The 24,914-nt window shown below is 52.1% G+C and overlaps 2 protein-coding genes across 2 annotated transcripts; one reads left to right on the forward strand and one right to left on the reverse strand.

The window, feature by feature from the left end:
• Positions 1 to 3,356: 3,356 nt before the first annotated feature.
• LOC131584970 (BPI fold-containing family B member 4-like) lies at positions 3,357 to 11,126 on the forward strand. Its single transcript, XM_058850605.1, has 12 exons — positions 3,357 to 3,382; positions 5,062 to 5,170; positions 5,442 to 5,507; positions 5,717 to 6,170; positions 6,601 to 6,705; positions 7,154 to 7,300; positions 7,609 to 7,672; positions 8,379 to 8,439; positions 9,082 to 9,173; positions 9,270 to 9,312; positions 10,020 to 10,075; positions 10,243 to 11,126. Exons 2-11 carry the CDS (start codon positions 5,077 to 5,079, stop codon positions 10,049 to 10,051), a joined length of 1,158 nt encoding a protein of 385 aa, XP_058706588.1. The 5' UTR covers positions 3,357 to 3,382; positions 5,062 to 5,076; the 3' UTR covers positions 10,052 to 10,075; positions 10,243 to 11,126.
• A 6,897-nt stretch (positions 11,127 to 18,023) lies between these two features.
• On the reverse strand, positions 18,024 to 24,641 carry CDK5RAP1 (CDK5 regulatory subunit associated protein 1). The gene is made up of 13 exons (XM_058850936.1): positions 24,347 to 24,641; positions 23,659 to 23,762; positions 23,170 to 23,204; positions 22,396 to 22,496; positions 22,051 to 22,261; positions 21,215 to 21,335; positions 20,709 to 20,939; positions 20,359 to 20,456; positions 20,191 to 20,246; positions 19,945 to 20,075; positions 18,947 to 19,096; positions 18,410 to 18,550; positions 18,024 to 18,251 (listed from the first exon to the last, which is right to left on the reverse strand). The coding sequence occupies exons 1-13, from the start codon at positions 24,576 to 24,578 to the stop codon at positions 18,171 to 18,173; spliced, it is 1,692 nt and encodes a 563-aa protein (XP_058706919.1). The 5' UTR covers positions 24,579 to 24,641; the 3' UTR covers positions 18,024 to 18,170.
• Between the last annotated feature and the right edge of the window lie 273 nt (positions 24,642 to 24,914).

Below are 24,914 nucleotides of genomic sequence, written 5' to 3' on the forward strand. Positions count from 1 at the left end.
AATGAGTCTGAAAAGATATGGTGCAGCTCCCTGAGGCATTGCTGGTGCCTGGGGCAGAAGCAGAGCCACTGTCCCAGGGCTGCTGCATCCAGCCAGTACCTTGGGATTAGTGGGAGACACATTCCATGTCTCCATCTTCCTTCCTTCCTTCCTTCCTTCCTTCCTTCCTTCCTTCCTTCCTTCCTTCCTTCCTTCCTTCCTTCCTTCCTTCCTTCCTTCCTTCCTTCCTTCCTTCCTTCCTTCCTTCCTTCCTTCCTTCCTTCCTTCCTTCCTTCCTTCCTCCCTCCCTCCCTCCCTCCCTCCCTCCCTCCCTCCCTCTATGGACTCATGAAATCTCTCCTCCTCCTGAAAGCTCCAAGGTCTTTCTAGCCATCCCCCACGGGCTCCTGGGTGTCCCCACCTCTTTGAGGAAGGTGTCCAGAGCTGGTGGAGTCACCAGCAGGGCTACCATTCCAGGTGCCCAGTGCTCCCATGCCCAGGGAAAGCGTGGCAGAGCCAAGCAGGGCTGTGTGTCCTTTCCTGGCTCTGAATGTGGGTTCTCACCAACCTTCCCCAACTCTTGCAGCTCTGCCCAGTGCTTGACATCGCCCTGGGACTCATCAGTGGCCAGCTGGGAGTCCTGAACTGTGAGCATACAGTGGGTCCTATGCCCTGTCTCTCCTTGTGTCACCCACTCCTGCTGAGTGAGGACTGGGACACCTTTCCCTCCTCTGCTCCACCCTGGCCCCAGATCTGCCAGGAGCAGGGATCCCCAGGAGCTCCCTGCCCAGAGCCACCTGAAAGCCAGGCTCTTCTGGATGAAAAGGAATTTCAGGTGGGGGAAGGGGATTTGCAGCTGAGTCCAACAAGGAATCGCTGGCTCCCTCCTCTGCCCCCAGCACCGGTGCCTCTGGATTTGCTGGGCAGCATCCAGTACACCATGTCCAGCCTTCCCCTGGCCACTGGCCAGTTCTCAAGGTGGATGTGAATGTGAGTCTGCATCTTCTCTTTCCATCTGTGCACAGGGCTTGGGATATTTCCCTTAGGTTCATCAAGGTCTCCTTCAGCCATGTGCAGCTGGGCAGGGGGCTGTGGAAGCTGGGAGAGGGACTGGCTTCATGCCTTGTTCTCCCCTCTGTCATGGGAGAAGACAGCAGGGTTTAGGTTTCACAAACTTTTGGAGAAGGAAGTGTCACGGGCCCTGACTTGGTGAGGCCGTGCGTGCAGCCATTTCACAGTGAGGGAACATGAAGTTGACCGTAAAGGCAAATATTGCAAACATTTTGACTTGTGTTTCCTTCCCCTGTGACTCCAGACTGTCATTGGGCGTGTGGCTGGAGGCCTGGTGGACTCCCCTTCCCCTGGGAAAGCCAGAGACTGTCCCCAGTCCCCCACGGGTCCCCATGCCACCCCTGGCACCCACACTGGACACCAGCTCCTCCCACTGGGCCTCTGATGAACTTCTCCAGATGAGACACAGCTGTGCTGGGCTGCAGGAATTCAGGATCAGGCCTGTCCTGGATGGAAGCACTGTGCAATTGCTGCATCAGTGAGTAGCCTGCTCTGCAGCTCCTGCTCACTGTTTGTGCTCCCAACAGCAGAAACTTTACATTTTTGGGTGTTGGCAGCTTCTCAAGGCATACCCTGAGCCACGTGAATTGCTGATGGAAATTGCAGTCCCCAAAGCACCAGTGGCGACCTTGAAGAAAAATACAGGTGTGATCCAGCTCATGGCTGCAGCAGAGGTGATGGTGATCCACCAGGTGATGTCCCTCTGCCTTCTGAATAACATATGTATGAAGGAACAATTCATGCAGAAATTCCTTCCATAGTTTCCCCTCACCACAGAGCAGTTTCCCCACAGATGGGACCTGCACCCCATGTGGAATGGCTGGGCTGCAGCCTGGCCAGAGGCTGGAGGAGCCACCCCAGTCCTGACCTCTTTGTGTGACCACAGGATGCCTTGAAGAGACAGGGGCTGCACATAGAGGGGATGGAGATTGAGACCTGGGGAGAAGTTCAGCAGCAACTCCCCCTCCTGTGGCACTGTTCTGGGCTGGTTTGTGTCCCACAGGTGTGCAGTGAGGAAGAGCTTCCTTCCCCAGGCTGCTGAAAATTGACTTCACCTGCCTGAGGATCCCACTGAGTGTCTCTCTACAGCCAACACGGCACAGCAGCAGCTTGGTGTTATCCCTGTGAATGCTGCATCCTGCCTGCATTCTTGAGCAGAGGGAAGACGGGTGTTTTTTCCATGGAACATTGTGTTTTGGACTCTTTTGTGGGTGCTCGGAAGGGTGTGGGTGTACTTTGCATTCTTGTGCTCAGGTTCAATACAGTCCAGCCCTCTCTGCAGCCACAGCAGGTGTTCAAGCCTGTGGGGATGTCCAGCTCTGGTGAAACCCCTGGGCTCAGGACAGACCTCAGGTGGGAGAGCTGCAGCCCCCTCTGTCCACCCCCAGCTCAGGGGGTGCAGAGCTCTGCCAGCAAATGCTGTCTCAGACCCAAACATGTCAGACTCTTCAGGGCCTGGGCCCAAAGCTGTGGGATACCTTGTTCGTGTTGAGCACCATCACACACCCTCATTTGCCCTGGGCTTCACTGGAGCTTTGTTCTGGGAGCACTTAGGGACTTGGAGGGGAAAATCACGCAGCAGTGCCCATGAACTCTGCATGACCAACATGAAACTTCTACTAATGTAAGGCTCTAAAGCCACCCGTTGCTCCTGAGATGAGAGGCAGTAGCTGGGGCAGCTGCAGCATCACTGCTTGTGAGCCTGTCCTGCCCTGGTCCAGCCCAGATCCACCCTGAAACACACATGAACATCAGAATTAGATTTTTCTTCATCTTTTATGTTCCTTTCCCCTCTATTTATTTCCCTGTTTTCTTTTATCTTTTGTCTCTCAAGCTTCCTTTAAACTGTTGAGATCTTTCTTGGACACACAGCCAGCTCCTGCTTGCCTCTGGGGCACAGGCAGTTTTCTCAGAGCAGAGGGTGTGCCACAAACCCACACTCTCTTTCATTTGTTTTGCAATTTGTGAGGTTTCTGTATGTAATTAACTCATTGGGAGGTAATTACTCACCTCTCGCTGTCCTTGGACTCATTCTGCTCCATATGATGGTGCAGAGCTCTCCTGAACCAGCCCTGGAACACTCCCCAGAGCTGGTGGGCACCACACCCGGGGTGAGGGGTGAGCTCTGGGCTGGCTGGATGCTGCTGGCCACAGCAACGCGTGGTGTTCAGGGTAAGGCTGGTGCAGGGGTCACACTTCACAGCCAGCAAAAGAGAACTGTCCCTGCTCCATCCTCTCCTTGGCTTTCCTCATTCCTGCAGCTCGGGTATATAAAAGCAGCTGCCAGCGGCCGTGACCATGGGGAGCTCCACCTCGACATCAAAGGGTCCAGGTAAGTGGCACTGAAGGACCGTGGCCACCGTGCTGGCTCCATCAGGCGACCTACAGCACAGCCTAACTCAGCTTGAAAAGCAGGAATTTTAATGATGCTTTCCTTTGATTTCTGTAGCAGCATTTAATCATTTATGAAAATTAATTTTTAAAGCTAGCAGAGCTCTTGCTTGTTAAATTCCACATTTATTCCTGTTGTTGTTAAGTTTGTGATAATGACTAAGCTGGCAGAAAGGACTGGGAGTTTTTTCATGATCTTGGTGACCAGATTTCAGAGCAATTTTCAGCTCTCCAGACCTCATCTCAGCTGGTGTAAAATAAGTGTTTATCTGCAAAGCCAGACATGCCTTTTGCTTGTGCAAGATGCTCAGCTCACTGAAATGTGTGTGACCGAGGAGCAGCACCCTGGTAGATATTGTTAATAACTGCAGAGATAGGTGCCTGCATGGTCACGTATTCTTTCTAAGAGCTCTTCTAAGAGCCCTGACATCCATTTTGGTACCCTTTTGCAATGCTGCACACGTCTTTCAGAGCCCCTCCAACAAATCCCACTGATTTTATTTGACACGATTTTCAATAGAAGCTGCTCGAGCCTCTCTCCTTCTCCCCTGTTCAATAATCGCAGCTACAGGAGCTGTGCATCATTACGTGCTGATCAAAGGGAAAATGTAAAAGACAGTCGAGTGAATTAAAGTCTAATTTAATTGTGCCGAGAACTGTCATAGAGGGATTTTTTTAAAGTATCTGGAAGAGATAAAGAAGTTGTTCAGTCTGACCTAAATAATGTTATTTCTCAGTGCTGAACCTCTGCAATCTGCACCCTGTACATTGTTTTTCTCGGAAAGGACAAGCTGAGGTGTCTGTCCAGGACATGGGCTGTCCATGAAAATGCTCCTAGAGCTGGGACCCCTGGCAGTGCTGCAGAGAGACCATTTTCTCATTTCTTTGCAAACACCTTTCTGTGCATAAACAAACACTCCCCAGCCTGCGTTGTCACCCTGAGAAGCCCAGCTCGGGCTGGAACAGAAGGTCCTTGAAAGTACTTTCTTTTAGCTGGGGGCAGATCAAACACAGGAAAAACGGACTCTTTTTCACAGCTTGAGTGGAACAAGATGAGAAAAACAAACAACCTGCCCACGGGAAAGTGAGTCTGATTCCGGCCGTGCTTTGAGCTTTAATAACACAGGGTGCTCTTCACAGCGGGCAGAAGGACACGACGGTGACACTCGTCATTTTTTATTCAGCTGAGCCTCTGTGAGTGTTCCTCTTTCAGGGCCATTTCAGAGTGGTTGGAAGCCATCCGTCTCTCTCAGTACAAGGTCCTCCTGCCTCATCTCCATCCCTCTTCTTCTCTTAAAATGGCATTTTCACTTCCCTGCAGTGTCAGGTACCCAGCTCTGCAGTGGGGGAGCCCGGTCAGGCATGGAGACATCGATGGCTCTGGAGCAGAGCGGCACTGGGCTTCAGCTGCTCCCTGATAAGCAGAAATAGGAACAGGGGCTGCAGGTCTGGGCTGACCTCCTGGGATGAGGGGCCATGGGATGTGGAGGCTGTATGTCCAGGAGGAATCTCCCCACCACCCCAGGGCAGTGCACATGAAGGATGGAGAGCAGGACCAGTGGCCAGGCTGTCAATGCCCATGTGGAACTGATGCTCAGGCTGATGTGGGTCTTTCCACAGGTGCTGTGCCAGGACATGCTGCTCTTCTGGTGTCTCATCTTTCTCGGGGGCCTCCTGCCCTCCTCCCAGGGCCTCCTCAACCTGCTGAACCCAGCACAAGCCAGTGGTGGTGAGTTCAGATATTTTCTGTGTTTCCAGGGGAGAGTCATGGCACAGGACTGTGCCATTTTGGGCTCATGACCATGTCCCTCTGCACATCAGGGAGCTGCCTCCTGGCAGGTCCATCTCCATGGGGAGCCCAGCTTTGTTCAAGGATGCTCAGGGGTTCCTGTGAGACCTCACCAGCAGAGCACCCTAGCGTGGCCAAACCAACCTTCCCTGTCAATGAAATCCTCCCAAGAGTGGAAGTCCAGTCAGTAACTGGGACTCTCTTGGTGCAGGTCTGCTTGGGACTGGTCTCATCGGTGGAAAAGGTGGCTTGCCTGGCACAGGTGCTCTTGGTGAAGGTGGGTTGCTTGGCACTGGCCTCCTGGGCAAAGGAAGTCCAAGTGGAGCAGAAAGTGGAGGTCTCCTTGGTGCAGGAAATGAACCCAGCGGAGCTGGGGCCCTTGGCACAGGCCTCCTCGGTGAGGAAACCTGGCACAGGGTAGGCTTGGGAGGGGAGGGTTTCTGGGTGGTGAAGGACAGGAGTGTAATGGGGTTCTGGCTGTTGCAGGAGGACAAGCTGGCAGCAGTGGGCTGCTTGGCACAGGCATCCTCGGTGGGAAAGGACTTGCAACAGGTGTCCTTGGCGAGAAAGGCCTTGCAACAAGCCTCCTTGGTGGGGAAGGACTTGGCACAGGCCTCCTTGGTGGGGAAGGACTTGGCACAGGCCTCCTTGGTGGGGAAGGACTTGGCACAGGCATCCTTGGTGCGGAAGGACTTGGAAATGGTCTCCTCAGCAGTGGTCTCCTCAGCAATGGCCTCCTTGGCAATAACAGCCTTCTTGGAGAGACAGGTCTGCTTGGCACAGGGCTGCTTGGAAAAGGAGGTCTCCTAGGCAATGGAAGTCTGCTTGGACTCGATGGTCTTCTGGGTGGAGCAGGAGGACTTCTGGGTGCAGGAGGACTTCTGGGTGCAGGAGGACTGTTGGGTGGTGGAGGCTCCCAGAAGATGACACCCTACGCCTGGTGAGTCAGAAGCCCCTTGGTGGGGCTCACTGCAGGGTGACCCATAAAATCCAGGGGATCAGACCCTCCCTCTCATACAAACCACCAGTCCTGGGCTTGCAGCTCACATGAGCATCTGTGACAGGGGAAATTCCAGCCAGAAATGGGAAAAGTCTTACCCGTGGGAGTGGTGTGACACTGCCATGGGCAGCTGGGGAATCTCCACCTGTGGAGATGGCTGAGACTCATAGAGCATAAGACACAGCCTTGAGAAACCTGACCATGCAGAGAGATTGGCTGTTTGCAAGTAGGAATTGGTCTTTCCCCATCTTCACTGTTACATGGGAATATCCACAGGTCAAAATGATGAGCAGGAAGAGATGGGACTGTAGGATCTGCTCCTGCTGATCCTGCCATCTCAAGGTGGGTTTGCCTTGGTGTCAACCCCCAGGCTGAAGGTGCTGAACCTCGAGAATGCCCGAGTGTCATGGAAGCTCCTTCGTGGGACTGAGCTTGTGCTGAACCTGTACTCAAAGCTGGTGCTCCGCTTTCCAGGGTGAGTGAGGCTGGAGAGCGAGGCCACAGGGACCTGAGGGTACTGGGGAGGATGGGACACTCCTGAGTACTGGACAAACATCCCCAAACATTGAGCAAGAGGCTGGTGAAGAAAGCTGTGCTGCTGACTCTCTCTTGAACCATTTCCAGCTGTCCTCACTCCACAGACACTCACCATCCTTGGAAGTGTTCAAAAAACTTGTGGATATGGCTCTTGAGGACATGGTTAATCAAACATGGAGGTGAAGCTGGGTTTCAATTGGACTTCTTGATCTTAGAGGTCTTTTCCAACCTGAACAATTCTATGGGTCTGTGATCAGGACAGGGAGCCTGAGAGAAGTCCCAAAACTGAAGCACTGTCCCAGCTGAGGCTGTACTCATGGTTCCACTGCTCTCCTGTGCTGCTTTCCCTTCCTCCATATCCTTCCACCCCACTTCCTTTTTTCCAGGATTTTTCAGTTTCTGAGTGGATCCTCAGTAGAAGCAAACATCACATCCCACATCGGCCTGACCCAGGACTCCCCTGGTGACCTCAAGTTGGTGCTTAAAGATTGCAACAACCTCCTTGGTGGCTTCAAAGTCAGCATGAGGAAGGGGTGAGCATGGGGGTCAGCTCCTGCAAGCTGGCAGTGGGGCAGAACTTCAGTCTCAAATCTGGGCACAGATTGACAGCATAACAAGCAGATTTTGGGATTCAGATAACAAAGCCCTGAGCATCTGTAATTCCTGCTGAAGCCTGGGGGAGCTCTGGGCTTGCAGCATCTCTTATCAGAGAAGAGGAGAGGGCTCCTCTACAGAGGAGCTCAGTTTTGAGCCAAGCAGAGGGGCTCAGATTTTCTTGATGCCAAGTCCTGGGTTTTGACAACTTCCCCAGTAATTTTTTGTCTGTCTTTTCCCTCCCCAGGCTCCTCACCAATCTGGTGAGCGGCTTGCTGAACAAGTCTCTTAAGTCCCTTGTCCCTGCGCTGGTGAGTGTCTGAATATTCTTTGCTGTGAAGCTGCATTTCAGCTGCAGTCAGTGCTCCTGCCAAAACTGCCTGGTAGATTTACACACACACACAGAATCACAGAGCAGTCTGGACTGGAAAGGACCTCAAAGGTTAGTTAGTTCCAGTCCCCCTGCCCTTGGCAGGGACAATAGATATAGATATAGATAGATATATCTAAACATAGATATATAGATATATATAGAGTGTATATATATAGTGTATATATATATATATATATATATATACACACACATACATACACAATATATATTCTTGTAGGCACAGATACATGCCTGCAGCCCATAAGTAAGTTACACAAAATTGCTTGATCTTCCTTACAGTCAGAATTTATTTGTTGGGAGTAATTTCAATTTCATCATGCGATGTTACAGGGTAATTTGTACTCAGCTGTTCCCCGTGGGGGTGAGCAGAAGTAACAGAGCCATTTTGAGCAAAGTGGCCTCTTAGAGGATCTTTTACCTGGTTCAGAAGAACCTGTGCCATTTTGAGAAGGGGGCTGAACAAATCATATAGCTCTTTTTCCATGGAAGAACTATGCTCTAGGATGAAATCAGGATGTTTGTCCCATCCTGATTTAAATCTGTGAAGCTCAAGTGGTGCTGGGGAACGTGCTGCTGCACCCCCAATGCTCTCACTGAGACTGTGCCACTTGTTGCCATTTCAGCTCTGCCCATTAGTGAACATCTGGGTCAGCATCATCAACATTAATCTGCAATTCCTCAACCGTAAGTCATTAAATTTTCTTTCTTATATTAAATTTTAGAATGACACTCAGGGTTTGTGTGCCTGGCCACCTCCATGGGCAGCAGGTGTTCTCAGGAGAGCTGGAGTTGTGGAAGCAGGGGTCTCCACATGAAGCAGGAGCAGCTTTTCTCTGCTGGCAAAACTGTTGTGGCTGGCACAGTCCTGTCTCTCCACCACTGCCAGTCACCACAGTCCTGCCCTTCTTACGGGTGTTTTTCTAACCAGGGCTAGACCCAAGCTGCTGCCAAGAGTTGGCTATGCCAGGACACCCAGGTGCAGCCCCACAGAGACAGAGGGTTTCCCCTCCCCAGCTCTGTTCATGTCAAACCTCACACACAATTGCTGCTTCACTGAAAGCGGAACCGTCCATCTCCATTTACCCCCAATATTTCCCTTGTGATGGGATCTGCACCTGGGAGCTCCAGGGCAGCAGCTTTCATGAGAACATTTGAACCCCAGGGAGTCTGAGATCCATGGGAAGGACAAGGAGATTTTCTTCCTTGCTGAGCAGGACAATGCTCTCCCAGCCTCTGCCAGATGCTCTGGGTGGGCACAGGGCTCCAGCAGGCTCAGTGACCCACAGGCAGCTCTGCCCAGCCCTGATGGCCTCTCCCTCTCCACAGGCGTCATCTCCTTTGGGCTTCTGGGGAAAATCTACTCTGCCCTCTCCAAACTACCAGTGACAGCTGGGCACTATGTGGAGCTGGATCTGCAGGTAGAGCCATGTCCCACCCCATTTTCCATGCTGTGTCCCCACACTGCTGCCCTCCCTCCACATTCACATGCTCTAACGCCTCCTTGTTCTTTGCAGAATTCCCCATTCCCAAGCACCTTCATCGACTGGCTCCTTCAGAGTAAGTGCAGCCCCAGTGCTGCCATGGGGATCCCCACCGGTGTCTGGGAGCCAGAACGGGGCAGCTGCCATGGGGGACACAGTCCTGGGTGGTGGCCAGGAGTGGGGAGGGTTCTCATGGCTCTGGGGTGCAGCCAGAGCTGCCAGGTGCTGTGTGGTTCAGAACAGTCCCCCAGAGCACTTGTACCTCACAGGGCAGGGCAGTGCTGGGGGTGGTTGGGGTCCCTGGTCCTCAGAGACAGCCCCCAGCTCAGATGTGAGCAGCTTTGCCCCTGTGCAGTGGCAGGTCTGGCATACAGTATCGAGAGAAAGTCTGTGCGCTCTACTTGTGCCCTGCCCAGCCCTGGAAAAGTCACTTCACCTCTTATAAAAGGATTTAATAATATTTGCTTAATAAGAGTGAATAATGGTCCTCAGGATGCTGCGAGGATTAATTAATATTTGCAGAGGTGATTGGAAGAGCTTTCAGCTTCATATGCATGGAAAGTTAATATATAGGGAAAGGAAGGAAGAGTTGGAAGTCTTCCCAGCTTCCCCAGAGCCGTATTCCTGAGGGCACTAAATCATCTCTGCCCATAAAGCTGGAGGCTCTCATCAGGCACCGCTGAGTCCGGCCCTGTGGTGGGGGATGCCAGGGGACTGTCAGGCTTTGGGGACCCTTTGGGGACCTGGAGGAGGGAATGCAATGACCTGGGTGTCTCTCCCCAGCTGCAGGTGTCAATCCCGGGATCAATCCATAGCTGTGAGATTGGCAACTCCCTGGGGTAAGGAGGATTTGCTGCCTGGGGACCTGGCTCAGAGCTCTGCTGCCGATTGTGCCGGTGCCAGGACCTGGGCTGGGTGAGAAGAGTCCTGACCCTGACACCTGGCAGTGGGAGGTGACAGGGGTAGCACAGGGCTGCCTAAAATCTCAACTCTCGTATCTCTCCAGGTCCCCCTGCAGGCGATTCCCAAGGAGGAGGAGGGAAGGGAGGAAAACGACTCAGTAGGTGGAGAATAGACATGAAAATGAAGAAACCAAACCAAGAAAAGACTCTTTCTTCTGCTCTACGTTTCAGTCTTCTCAGATTTTGGTGTCTCTGTCCAGCCTGGAGTTATCTGTGCCAATGATAATCTGTGCCAACAGTGAGCAATGTCGATAATTAGGCATATTGATAATTAGCTATGTCAATGATCAGTCATGTTGATGATGAGCCATGTTGCTGACACTGAGACTGTGGAGACAGGAGCCCCAGGTCTTGCCTGTGTCCCTCCTGGCTCTCATGGCCACAAACCACTTGCTGTGGTACTCACTGATGAAGGGATGACCTTGATGTCCTGGTTTTTCCTCATGCCCACCCCAGCTTCACTTGGGCTGGGGTTTAGGCCAGGTAATGGCTCAGCACAGAGGGGACATTCCAAGTGCTGGATGCAGTCAGGCAGGGTTTGGTCCCCTCTGGAATTTCATGAGTTTGCACCAACTGCACAAATCCTTCTGAGAAGGGAAGAGAGAAAAGGGAAGAATTCAGTGAGCTGTAAACACTTTGTCTTTGCTCTGCTTCTTGATTGGCTTGCCATTTCAAAAGGGAATTTTGCTGTTCCCAGTGATTTCATACTGTTAAAAAGAGGCAAAAAAAGCCCCCAGCCTAATCCAGGCACACACTCAGCCTATTTGTTCCCAAACAGCGACGCTTTGAACTGATCAGAGTGAACGCTATCCTGCCTTGTAATCTCCAAGTGGATTTGGATGTGCTGCATTGTGGGTGAGGTGGATTTGAGGCAGATTCACACCCTTCTGTTACTCCTTACAATAAAAATGATTTTTCTTCATCTGCATTCAGCACGTGACTTGGTTCCTTTCCAAACTGCCAAAGGATTTTTGCATTTGCAAGGGTTTTGTTATTTATCTCTCCCATCAGCTACAGGAGTAACTCACATGTGAGGAATATTGAGTAGGTGAGTCTGCTGGAAAGGTGGGGAACCACAGGGGCTGCAGACCCAGAGCCAGGCCTGAATGGAGCACAAACCCTGCCCAGGCTGCTGGACCCCCACTCCCACAGTTTAAAGTAGCTACAGAAATGTGGTCAATGTGGCAAATAAACATTCTCCTCATTTGTATTTATGCAGATTTATTCTGCCCCTGTCCCTGAGCTGCTGGTTCTTTCAGTGTGTATTCCTGCTCCTGCCTGTTGCCAGTGAGCTGGGAGCTGTTTGACATGAACAAACACATCCCTGGGGCCCCAGGGAGAGAGCTCCCTCCCAGGCTGGGACCCCCAGGACCCCAGGGAGAGCAGTGGCAGTAGCCAGCAAGCTCTTGGGCACAGGAGCTCACTCCTGGCTGCACTGGCATCAAACCTCATCTCTCACAGGGCTGGCTGTGCCACAGCCCTGGAGCAGAACGGCTGCATGGTGAGAGATGCCCAAGCCCTGCAGCCTCCAGATCCACTGGCCCAGCACCATGTGTCACCAACCATTTCCACGTGTCCACATTGGCTCTGCTGGGCATTCCTGGTGGGCAGCACCTGCACCCTTCTCTGCCTCTGTCTGGTGTGGGTCCCTCTGGTCCCCCCAGGGCCACACCCAACAGGTACAGGGGAGTCCTGGTGCTGTTAGCCGAGAGTTTGCAGCCAGCATCCTCCTGGTGCCATGCTGCCAGGGCTCCTGCTCACATCTTCTGAGTGGTAAATGTTCCCCTGAAAAACTTGGAGGTTCTCACTGCTCTTTTCCCAAGGTACTGGTGTGGCTGATGTGTCACCAGTGCCACAGGACCACAGCCCAGCCTCTCCTGCTGCTCCTTTACTCCCTTTACCTCACCTTCACCATACCCTGAGCAGCCAATGCCACCCCTACCCTGCCAATTAATGGCAGAGGTAACAAGGCTAATGAGATGTGGGCATTGGGCACCTCGCTCTGGCTGCAGTAACACCCACACTCTGGGGGCTCTGCCAGTGGATCTTGGTGCTGATGGTCTGCGTGTGCACGAAGATGAAGGGCAGATGCCAGGTGCCCTTTGATGACAGTGGCAGAGCTCTGTGGTCAGAGGGGAAGGACAGGATGGGTGGCAGTGCCTTGGCCCGAGCTGTTGAATCCGTAACGCCACATTGGGCACCTTCAGTTTCCAGTTCCTACAGAAACAGAAGGAGGAGGATGAAGGAACGTGCCAAGCTCCATTCTAGGCTCACTTGCTGTGAATGATTGCAGAAAGAGATGTAAATATTCCCTCAGTAATCCTAGAGCCAAAATGCCAAACCACAAACCTCTCCAGGTGGCACGGTGCCATTGGGCTGGGTCCCACCTCCACTGCCACAGAGGCAGGGGTGGGCAGCCACTGGCCCCTGTGAGCCCTGGGGACAGCAGCAGCACCTGCACTGGTCTGACCCACCAAGAGTAATAAAAACAGTGCCATGGGGGATGTCCCTGCTGCCAGCACCACCCAGCCCCAGTGTGCCAGGACAGGTGACTCTGAAACAGCTCAGATTGCCAGCTCTGGCTGGGAGGCCACTGATGGGGTTTTTCCTGAGGTTGCTCTCACCCTGCTGGGTTCTGCACCCAACAAGACCTGTCTGCTGTGCAGAGCATCCCAGGGATACTGTCAGCATTGTCACTGCTCCTGCCAGGCTCTGCTGTACTGGCTGCTGAGCATGGGATAGGGAAAGCTTTTCCACCAACTGTATAAGGGCTTTTCATATGGAGTTTGGGAAAGAAATTGTGGGAAGAATCTTTCCTTTAATGAAATGTCAGAATGTTTCCCTCTTTTAAAGGGAAACTGGTTTTGGAATTGCCTCCTGTTTGGTTCTGATAGCTTTAACCAAAGCCTCCTACTATTCTTTTTAAACTTCCTGTAATTAAATTACAGAAAGATGACATTAAAAAAGAAAAAAGGGAAGGAGAAACAGATTAAAAGACACTAAATATGCAAAAGAGAATGGAGCACCTTGTTTAGTCTCAAAACCCCATAATCAGCCTGACCAAAAGTGAATTTAATTTCTGTTCCCCTCTCACTGTCCTCATGGATGCAGGAATGGGAGGAGGACAATCCTTTCTGGCTGTTCATTTTCACAGCAGTGTGCTGAATATTAATCACCCTCAAACCCTCTGCTGGAGGCGCTGCAGCCGCTCTCTAATTCCTACATGGGAGCCACAGCTGGGGCGGGCGAGGGATCCCGCGGTGACCTGGCTCTGTAGTGGCAAACACAGCCCCAGCAGTGTCCCTGAACACCCTGACAGCTCCCTTTGACATGCCACTGTGCATCAGGCTGCTGTCATCCCTGGGTTTGCTCTCCAGGAATTAGACACCTTTCTCCTCCTCCTTAATGCAAGAAGTAAATGTAGGGCAGTGAGGGTGAGATTTGGATGTTTTCAGCACTGATGAACTTTGCTTTTGACACTTTTGAAGACATAATGAGAAATGTCCCTGTGCTGACAGTCCTGCCTGTCCCCAGGCTGGCCACCCTGCCTGTCCCCAGGCTGGCAGTACTTCCAGCTCCATGTTCCTAGTAGCAGTAGCAGCTGCCCCAGACTGGCTGCTGGGGAAGGTGGCTCGGACCCAGCAGGAACAGGGACCCTGGGCAAGTGCCCCCTTGAAATAATGTGAAAAAATTCCCTTTCACATTTCCTAGTGGAAGTTCTGCTGAAGGGGAAGAGCCCCTGCCAGGCACATGAAGCACAGAAAGTAGTCCTCTGTTTTTCACAGATACAGCTGTCCAAAGGAATCGCAGCACCTTCGCCTCATGGGAGGCATTTTAATTACTCTATTGACTCGTGCTCCTGAGAGCCCCAGGCGTGTCAGAGCTCAGGCTGGGATCAGAGGGATGCAGAGAGGCAGGGAGGGAATGCATGACCATTCCTGACAGCCCTAGTGCAGCCTCACTGCCGCCCCATCACAGTCCCAGTGCCCTGCTCCACACATCAAGTGGTGCTGGTCCATTCCACGCTGTTTCTGACTAGCATCAGATCATCTTCATGTCTCTGATCTGTGTCTGACTGTTAAATAACTCAGCAGCAGGGAAAAAAAATACTTGAAAAAATATCTGGAAGATATAGAGCCATTAATGAAAAACATCAGAAAATAGATATCAAGTAATGACACCGTGATGAGAGCTTATTTATAGGAAAGGCTAAAGATAAAACTAATTTAAACCTGATGAGACAAGACATCTCATCTTCAGGAGAATGAGAAGTCAATAGTTGTCTGTCAGTAAAGGAAATAAATTGCTCACAAGGGAGGAGGGAAAGCCACAGGACTGCAGGGCCCCAGAGAGCAGCAGTGCCTGTGACAGGCTGTGAGATACCCTCTGAATTCACAAACCCCCAAACGCGGAGCTGCCACTCACCACCGGTGCCTCTGTCATTGCCATGCAGGTCACAGCCCAGCAGTGCTCCGGGAAGGCGCACGGACACGGAGGGATGCTGGGAACAGACAATGCCAACCTGGGGGGGCTGCAGAGCAGCTTGGGGCTGCTCTGGGGGTGCAATGGCAATGGACAGCTCGTTGCATTTCCAGCACAGCACAGAGTTCACCATCGGCTGCAGAGGAGCCTGTAGGAGCAGCTGTACCTGCCCTGCCAGAACCCAACCACTGCCAGTTTTAGAAAGGAGTGAACTGAAGATAGAACTGGTTTCAGAAGTGGAAAACAGTTTTGAAAGTTCTTTATGTTGCATTAAATCCCAAAGCTCTGTGCAAAGAGCTGGCTTCAGAAATGGTGATGAAAAGCTGCTGAAGGCAAACTCCCTGGACCCCCAGCCCACAGCAGTCCCAGAGCAGGAAGGAGGAGGAGGGCTGGGGGAATGGGCTGGCAGGCACATGGAGCCTGTCTACTGGAGTGAAAGCCCCTGAGAAAAGAGGAGGAAAGCATTTTCCCTGGCAAGCCTGGCAGGCTGCTGGCATCACTCAGAGGCAGTACCTTGTCACCTGCCACCCCCTCAGCAGAGCAAGGCTCCAGCTGACCTAAAGCAAACTGTGCTTACAGGCTTCCATCAGGGAAAACATCCATCCTTCCCTCCACCAGCACCATGACATGCAGAGGGAAAACAGACTGCAGAGCTAGAGTGGGTCTGGGGGAGCACACGATACTCCATGGCCAGCTCTGGCACTGGGAAAAAGACTGACTGTTCTGCCCAAGCTGCTTCAAAAGTCTTGGAGAAGGGAACAAGTTTGGGCAGGTGAGAATAGGCAATGATGGACATCAATTTTGAGGCTGTCCTTAGTTCAGTAAAAGCCAGCGCTGAGCAGGGAACAGGGCCTGTGAGTGCCTGCTGCTGGTGTCTGTCCCTCCAGTCCCTGAGCACAGCCAAGACTTGAGGACAAACAAGTTTGTTCTCTGATGGGGGTCCGGGGAACAAATGGGCTCTTGTTCTCCCTGACAGCGACCTTTCTGCCAGGTGAAGCTATTTGTGTGTGCGGGTGATGTCCAGCCTCGCCCACACACCCTGCCAGCAGAAAGAAAAGCACAGGCTGTGTGTTACGAAATTCCGGTGTTAGGAGACACCCTCAGGGCACGGCTGCTGTTGGAAAGTAAATGTCATCCCAGCACTTCAGGTCTGTTCTGGGAAACCTGAGCTGCCAAACGCCTCCTTAGGTGTTTGCCCATGGGCGTAACTGGGGAACGACTGACTGGAAGGGCACTACTTGGACCTGCAGAAGGTACAGGTGCACATCAGGGAGATGGGAGGTTCAGGGCTCTCATCCCTGCTCAGGGTGGGAACTAAAACGTGCAAGAAAGAACACGAGGTACGAGTTCATCTTTCCCAACAGCAAACCTGACAAGCGACACAGAACCTGCATCCCACCTCCAGGCCTCAAGGAAAACAACACATTCCTTCTTCCACACAGTGCCAAAGGACTGACACAGCCTCCAAGGTCACCGTAAGCACTTCCTAATGGATGCTTTGCTGCCTTAAAACCTCGGTCTTCATTCCCGAGGCCTATAAAAACTAAGGAGGCGAAGCAAATGGTGAGTGCTATGGCTCCCCCGGGAGCTCGTGCAGTGAGCATTATCACCTCCTCATCAAAATGTAAAACCCAGCTCTCCTCCTCATTAGTCTCCTGCTCTTAAAATAATGATTGTAAAACGGCCACAGCTGGCCTCAAAGCAGGATGGAGGGGGGAGGACACACTGTGGTCTCCATTTCCCACTTGGAATAGGCATTCTTGGGGAGGTCAAAATGAGCACGGAAAGGTGGGTGTCAGTCCTTTCCAGGGTACTCTGGCTTGAGTCCTGGTCCCAGGATTCATGGGAATCATGAGCTGAAAGATTTAGTTAAATCTGGCCACTGCCCAGTGGGCTTGATAAGCCAAGGATGTTGGCCTCAGCGCCCATCACCTCTGAGGGCTGTTGCTTACACGTGCTGCTGCTTCCTTTGGGATTTCATCCCAATCTGCTGCCTCTTCCTGAATCCCCCCTGGACCACAGGCTCACCCTCACTGGGCAGCACAGGTTCAGGCCATGGTTTGTGAATTTGGACCAAAGACACTTTCCCATGTGGAAGCAGGAGGGCAGAGCAGCCCTGTGTGCCCACCAGCACCTCAGAGCCGTCACGGACTGTGCTGACTGTGCAGATTCACTTCTAGGAGAAGGGACTCAGCTCTGAGATAATAAGCAAAATGTATTTGTTTCTTGAAGCCTAATGAATATTCAGTGAACCATGCTGTTTTCAAAGAGATACAATTATAGCCCAGAAAGAACTGAGCAGGAGAGGAGGCTTTCGAGCAAAACCCTTTCACGTTTATTTTAAAATTCTGCAAATTCATGTTGTGACTGCCCTGCTACCAGCTGTTCCTTCAAAACTGCTCACTGGCTAGAGCCTTTTCCAAGGATTTATTTTAATGACATTATTATCTGCATGAAAAGGGGTGATCCTTTCTCACATCTCAGTTTACTCACAAGTGCAGGTCACAGGTCCTTGTTTGAATTTCACAGAGCAGGCTGGAATGTGACACTGTGCAGCCAGGGTCAGCTGCAGGCTGATGAAAACAAGGAACTGTCAGATGCACTTGAAGAACTTTCTGACCATTTAAATCAATACAACCCCTTCTCTTATTAAGCAACGGGAAGGACACCCATAGATGTTTGGATTACAAAACTGCACCCCAGGTTTTAAGAGGCCAGAGATGACCCTCAACTAGCAACCATCTCTTCCCATGGACCCCCAGGCCTGGAAACAAGGAAATCTTCTCCAAAGATCCAATCCTCCCCAGTACCAGGGCAAGGCTGCATTCCTCCAGCCCCAGACACAACAGATTCACTGGTGCACGTTAAACACCATTTTTCATTCCACAGTCCAGTGCCACATTCCAACACACAAGCAAAGTTTGGAGGGGGAGGTTTGCTCCCCTTTCGAAGCATTTTGCCAATATTTGGAAATAATTAATCAATCTTCTGTTATTTCAGCTCTTTCTACCCTTAGACGGTACTTCTGCCATTCTCCAGCAGCTCCTGGGGCTGTTTTGTAGGTACTACCAGCTTTTGCAGCTCCTAAATTCAGCTGAGTTCCTTCCTGGGAAGAAACTGCTCTGCACATCCATCTTTCAGGCTGGGCTGTGCCAGAGGATGTGACCACAGAGGACAGACCTGAAGCACTGTGAGGGTGGAACAAGCCTCAAGGCAAGTCAAAATACACAATCTCACAGTACTTGGATTTTAAAAGTTCACATGCAGCTTTGAACCTTTTTGAAAGTTCACACATCCCTTTGAACCTGCACACATCTATGAGGGGTAAGATGGCACCAAAGCATAAATATATATGTATTTTATTATTTCACAAATAAATTTTAATATACATATTTATCTCCCTGGTTCTACCATATCTCCACCTGACCACACTTCCTTGTAGCTTCATGGAGGATATGTGCTGCTTCCATCCTGGGGCAGCAGGGATCCCTCAGTGAGAAGCAGCAGCACGGGACAGGGTGGTCCTGCAGAGCGGAACTCCCCGCAGGGTCTGCGAACTGGCAGAGGTTACCTGAAAGAAACAGCACAGGTCCTCAGGCACAGAAAGGCTGGGGAATATCTATTCTAATTTCAGGCTCTTCTAGCAGCAGCTGCCCTAGAGAACAGGAAATGAGTTCTCTCTCTGTTTCCTTGCACTGTGCAAGGAAATGAGCACTGCAGGTAGGTCACCTTCACCATCACATAGTCCCCTGGCTGGGCTCTGCCTGGAGCCCTGCACTCAGCAGCATCCTCCAGCTCGGCGTCGGGGAAGATCACCTTGATGTTGCCGTCGTTCCTCCCACACAGCTCCGAGGCAGAGCGTTTGCTGGGCTGGAAAGAGGATAGGGAACATTACCTGCATGGCAATTGCTCTGATTCACTGCTGGGCTTTATTGCCTCAGGAATTAATTGAGCACTATTGATGGTATTAAACCCACATTAACCAAGCCCTGGAACAGAGCACTGTGGCCAGAGCTGATGGGTGACACTCACACACCAAAGCACAAATTCTGTGCTTGGCCAGAGATGCATCCCTAACTGATCCCATCCTCTGTGCTCAGTGCTCTGGGAAAGACAGGCTGTCTGCTTTAAGTGTGAAGAAATGGTCTTGGGAGTCCTGGGATTACAAGGGGAAAGTGAGAAGGGAAGCCAGAAGTGGTGACTGCTGTGCACAGCCTCAGAGCCAGCAAGAAAGGAGGAGGACAATTCCATTCCAGGCCCACTCACCCCTTCCACCAGCACCAGCTGGGCCTGTCCCACCAGCGCTGCGTTGGCCCTCGCAGCCTCCTCCCGGAAGGTGGCAATGAGCTGCTCCAGCCGCCGCTTCTTCACATCTGTGGGGACATCGTCCTGCAGCCGGTGATGTGCCCGCGTCTTCTGCACACACAGAGCCAGTGCAGCCCCTCAGCACCCAGCCTGACCCCAGAGCCTTGTCTGACCCCAGCCAGCTCCATCTCCAGCAACAGCTTCCCACATTCCAATAGCATTTCAGTTTGTATCACAAAGGAACTATTCCAGTGCCAGCCACATCCTCATGCTCCTCACATCTTTCTTCTCCACCTTTTAAGCAGAAGGTCTGATGCAAGGCACTGAGTATCAGTGGCTGTGAAACAGTTTTGCAGCTCCTGTGTGGGATGTGCCTCTGTCCACAGGCAACAGATTCTACTACTTCTAATCTATGCACTGAATGGTGATCCAAATCCCTTTGCTTCCTTATGTTTCCCAATCCTCTGTCCTCTTCCCCAACAGAATCATACACTCTGGAAAGCATTCTAATGGAGACTTACCAACTACCCACTCTTCTCAAAAATTCACCACTTCCCTCCAGACTTGACTGACAGACCCCTATAGCTGGGCTCCAGCCCAGCTCCATCAGCACATTCCTCATCAGCAAATAATGTATTTGCAGCCTCTACTGAAACAGTTTCTTCCCTGCAATGACCCTGGAACATCCACAGAGCCAGGTCACTGAGCAGTTACCAACCCTGACACTCCTACAGAGAAGCTGGAAGCTGCCCAGACACAACAACAGCCCTTGCAGAAGCACATACCCTACAAGTCCTGCCCGGGGCAAACAACATCTACCAGTATGCTAAGTCTTTGTGTATTATTTTCAATAACCTTTTAAAAAATGTGTTATTGTGAGAAACAGCCCTGAGGAGTTTAGGGGACACACCCAGAGATAACTTCAGCCTTCAGTCTTCTCCACCAGGGCCTGCACTCACCTGTCTCATGCTGTAAGCAAACAGGAAGCCGATGTTGTAGCGGACTTCCCGCAGCAAGGACAACGTCTGCTGATGATCCTCCTCTGTCTCTCCGCAGAACCCAGTGATGAAATCACTGCTCAAACTCACTCCTGTAACAGACACACAGCTGTACACTTCCCTCACTGAAGATGGGAATTCTGCACTCAGGAAAGGACAGTGACATGCAGCTGTGCCGAGTTCAGACCAAACCAAAGGAACACACACCTGGAATACAGTCACGCACGTGGTGCACGAGCTCTAAATATGCTTCTCTTGTGTATCTGAAATGAACAGCACATGGACTTGCTAACTGGAAACCCACAACATCAGTGAGGATAAACCAGCAGCCCAAATCAGAGGGCAAGACACAGGGCTCCTTGTGGGGTGACCCACCCTCGCCGCATGGCCTCCAGGACTCGTGTGCTCCCACTCTGGGCTGGGAGGTGCAGCTGCTTGCAGATATTGTGTCGCTCCTGGATGAGCTGCAGGACCTGTGGTAAGTGACCAGGAGATGTCTCAGACAGCTTAACTGTAACAAGAGTCTTCCCTGGGTAAAATCCAACATACTGTAAACCAGTAAACTGGGGCCAGCTTTAGCCCCAGCATCCAACTCCCAGGAGCGGCTGTTCCCAGTTTGGGAACCCACATTCTCTTTGTTTGGGAAGGCAGTACAGCCCATACCTCACATTTCAGAGCTGCCTCTCTGCCTGCAAGCAGAGCCAAGGTGTTTATTCTACACTTGCCTCATCAGGAAAATCCTTAGGGTGTGGAGAGGTGAAACGGATCCTCATTTCTGGATCAATCCTAGAGACCTGGTCCAGCAGGTGTGAGAAGCGCAAACCTCCCTGTTTGGCTTTGTAGACTGTGCTAAAGCCACGGCTGAGGCCTGGGGCAGCCACTGACTGAAACTGCACCTCAGACAGGTCTCGAAAGCTGTTGACATTCTGACCCAATAGGGTCACTTCTTTCACTCCCTACAAAATAAACAGAAAAGAAGAAATCTAACCTGGGCAGAATGGCTGAGCTGCAAAAGCATCCATGGTTTTACTCCAAGGAGTTTCCAACAGAAGCCCTCCCTCCTTTGTGTCATGGAGTATTACAAGGGGAATCAAAAAGCCACTGGTGGAACCCCACCACAACCTCATCTCTGTAGATAAAGGCAGTGACAGTGGTTACAAGTACCACTGAAAACACTGTTACCACCCTTCCTCCCATGGTTTGGGACAGGCAGGAGGAGGCTCTGCCTCACCTGATCCGACAGCATCCTCACTTCCTGCAGGATGGAGGCGATGGGGCGGCTCCTTTCCCGGCCTCGGGTGAAGGGCACGATGCAGTAACTGCACATGTTGTCACAGCCCCGCATGATGGACCTGCCGAGAGGTAAAGCACGGGTCACACCCCGCTCCTCCAGAACCATCCATGCTGCATCCTGCCCAGGATGAGCCCAGTACTGCTGCCTGCAGCCAGCTCCACACACAGACCATCCACACTGCATTCAGCTTGCCCTGAGCTAACACTTGACTTTTCATGCACATTTCCAAGAAAGCTGGAAAGAACTAATGAGGCACAGACTGCCACTGCAGTCTGGCTGATCAAAGATCCTTCTACATCCTGCTCCTGCAGAGAGCAATACCATCCTTCCATATGCAATGGCCACACTGAGCAGAGTCTGATTCATGTCTGACAATGTTATCACCAAATCTAAACAATCAGAAGTTATAATGTGTAGAAGATTAGAAGAATAAATAGCAGAACCTGGGGCACGGCACCACAGAAGGCAGGGAATGTGAGAGGTATGGACTTCAGGGAGGGACAGTAGCACAGAAATCACTCAATTCAGCATCAGGCTGAGAGTCAGCATTCCCAAAAGAGAGGGAGAGAAGTCCACAACAGCCTGAGCTCAGGGCACATTCTCCAGGGCTCAGTCACGCAGCAAAGCAGCAGCAAATACACACACACACACTCTGGGAGACTCAATGCACCCAGACACTGCATCTCCTGGGCAGCTGCTGTCACTGACACATCTGCTCTGCACAGATTTCCAAACTGGAGCTGCAGAAACAAGCACTGGGAAAAGGTACTCACACAAATGCTGTTGTGCCACCTGCACTAGTCTGGACAGGTAGAATGTCAGCATAAGTCTCATCTAGGGACAGCAGGACATTGGCAGCTTGCTGGCCAGACTCTGCCACTGCCAGCAGCCGGGGAAGATCACGGTAGGCATCGGGGCCGGCCACGACATCAACCAGCTTCTCCCTGTGCAGAATCTCCTCCTTAAGCCTCTCGGCCATGCATCCTGCCAACAAAGGAGAAGGGTCCTCATGAAGCAGGGCCTGCCCTCCGTTACTCCTGCAGCCCTTCCCAGCTGCTTTCACCCCAGGGAAGGGCAGGTGCTGCCAGTGGGATACAGGAGACCCAGCACGGCCGTACCCAGGATCCCGATGCGGAGCGGAGCACGAGCCTGCGGCCGCCGGGCCTTCAGCGCCTTGAGGTGCTGCAGACGGTTCCAGATGGCCTGCTCGGCCTTCTCCCTGGGGAGCCAGGACAACTGGGTATTCCAGCTGCTGCTCTTGAGCACAGCCCCAGCCTTAAGCGGCCCAAGCCCTTTGTGAGGAGAATTCAGCTACAGGCAGGGAATCCAATGGCAAAGTGCCGTTTGTGGTGTGGGGATTATGTCTTGACTTTATCTTATCTGCTATCACTTTGCTTGCTGGAGAGCATCTCCACTGCAGAAAGACCACAGGAACTAAGCTCTTGGGGACAAAAACTGCCTTGGCCACAGTACAAGGTACCCTGAAAGTGACAATGAGCATTTGGTGTCTTCTGCATTCATAAAAACCAAGCATATTCCCTTTATATCAAGTTGCTCCTAAACATATTTCTCATATTTTTGAAGTACGGACACTGTACTAGAGAGTCACTTCAAGAGAAGACAGAATATTTAAAAATAAATTCATTAATTGTGCGGGTCTCTCACTGCCAATGGCATATATACAGAACTTACACTACCAAAGAACTTTTCACTACCCAGATAAGCCATTCATAACCCAATTAATGTTGTAAATTAATAAATATCCAGCCCTACTCTCAACTAAACAGCCGTTTTCACACCTGCACACTCCCTCATGCAACACCTTTACTGCCTTGTTTTCAAGTCGTAATTCCTTAAAAACTGTCCCAAACCAGTGACAAACATTTCCTTACCTCACGGAACAGGTGACAAGAAGAACCACATCTGCCTAAATCAAAAGCAACAAAAGGAGAAGAATCTGTAAAAGCCGAGCAGTAAGTTCTCATGCCCTGCCCAGGAAACCTGAAGAGGTAGACTATAAAACTCACTTAACTCAGGGAAAAAGACCTGTCTGAGTACATGGAAGGTTTCAATAAACAGAGTTGCAAGAAAGAAACAGAAGACAAGCAGTCTTCACTAAATGGTAGAAATAACCTCAAAGATGAGACAGGAGGATCCCGCTGTGTCCAATCCCTCTCCAACTGAGCCCAGTAGTTTAAAGAAAAAAGACAACCCACAGCTTTCTACCGCACTTGTTAAGTAGCTTCCTTCACTGCACAGAACTCAGACCGCAAAACTCATAACATCTCACAGGGTTGCACTCCAGAGAAAAGCTGGGACTTGCAGGCACAGCCAGGGCATGAGGGTTGTGCTCCAGGAGAGCTGCCAAGGTGCTTCCTTACCTCATCCAGCTCCTTTGTCCTGGCATAGCCATTCTTCTGCAGGATGGCCCAGGCGATCTCAGTGTCACTGACATTCATCTGGCAGCCGTAGGTCTCCAGGTACACTGCAACAAAGGGCGTGTGACACAGGAGCTTGCTCAGCTCCCATCCACAACCTGTCCTATCCCCTGCTCTATGGGAAGAAGCCTTCAATCCCACCACTGGAGTCAGGGAAGCAGAACAAAAGCTGCCTGCACCTGCAGCCCACAGATGATAAATCCGAAGGACAGACTCTGGGAAACCTGTGTGCTCTGCAGCACAGCAGGGCTGGGCCATGACTGCAGAGCAGCAGCAGCTGAGTCCTTACTGAGATATAACACTCATGGCACGAAAACCATCCCTGCCATGGCACCACAGCCCCATTGACAGCCCAGCACACACTGAGGGTAGGTACCAGAGCAATCTGCTCTCTGCTCAACTCCATGGTGGAAAAACACACACGACTTTGCAGCCAAGGACTAAACTCCTTTCAGCGTCAAAACCCGCTCAGGGCCCCAAAAACTCCCAAACAACCCATTTCCCCCACTCTGCTCCAGCTGTGGAGCACCACTGTCTGTACCGGCCTTACGGCTGCCCTTGACCCGGCAGAGAAGCTACAGCAGCGGGGTTCTGCTGAGCCAAACAGCTCCTGCCCCGAAGACCCACAGACCTTTCGGGCCCCCTGGAGTAGAGCCTGGCTCAGGCGGCAGCTCCGGTGACGGCCCCGACTGCCCCGCAGCAGCTGCCCTCAGGAAGTGCCGCAGGTCGGGCCCCGCGGGCAGCGCGACCAACGGCCGCTGTCCCGGCCCGCAGCGCGCTCTGCGGGCGGCCCCGGAGCGGGGGCCGGCCCGAGGCGGGCGGAGCAGCCCCGCCGCCCGCAGCGCTCGGGTCCCGGGCAGCATGGCCGCGTGTGGGGGATGCTTTGGGGGACGGACAGACCGGCCGGGACGGGGCGGCCCCGCCGTGCGCCGACAAAGTGGCCCCGCCGCTGCCTCCGCCCCTCGGCGCCGCGTTCCGCCCCTCTCATGTTCCGGGCTCGCCCCGCGGCTGGGCGGCGCTGCCGCGGGAATCACAAAATCACAGAATTAATTAGGTTGGAAAAGACCTTGAAGATCATCGAATTCAACTTGTGACCCAGAACCACCATGTCAACTACAGCCGGTCACTGAGCGCCATGTCCAGTCTTCCCTTAAATACCTTCAGGGACCGGGACTCCGCCACCTCCCTGGGCAGCCCTT

Source organism: Poecile atricapillus, chromosome 15, assembly GCF_030490865.1.
Source record: "Poecile atricapillus isolate bPoeAtr1 chromosome 15, bPoeAtr1.hap1, whole genome shotgun sequence".
Classification (NCBI taxonomy): domain Eukaryota; kingdom Metazoa; phylum Chordata; class Aves; order Passeriformes; family Paridae; genus Poecile; species Poecile atricapillus.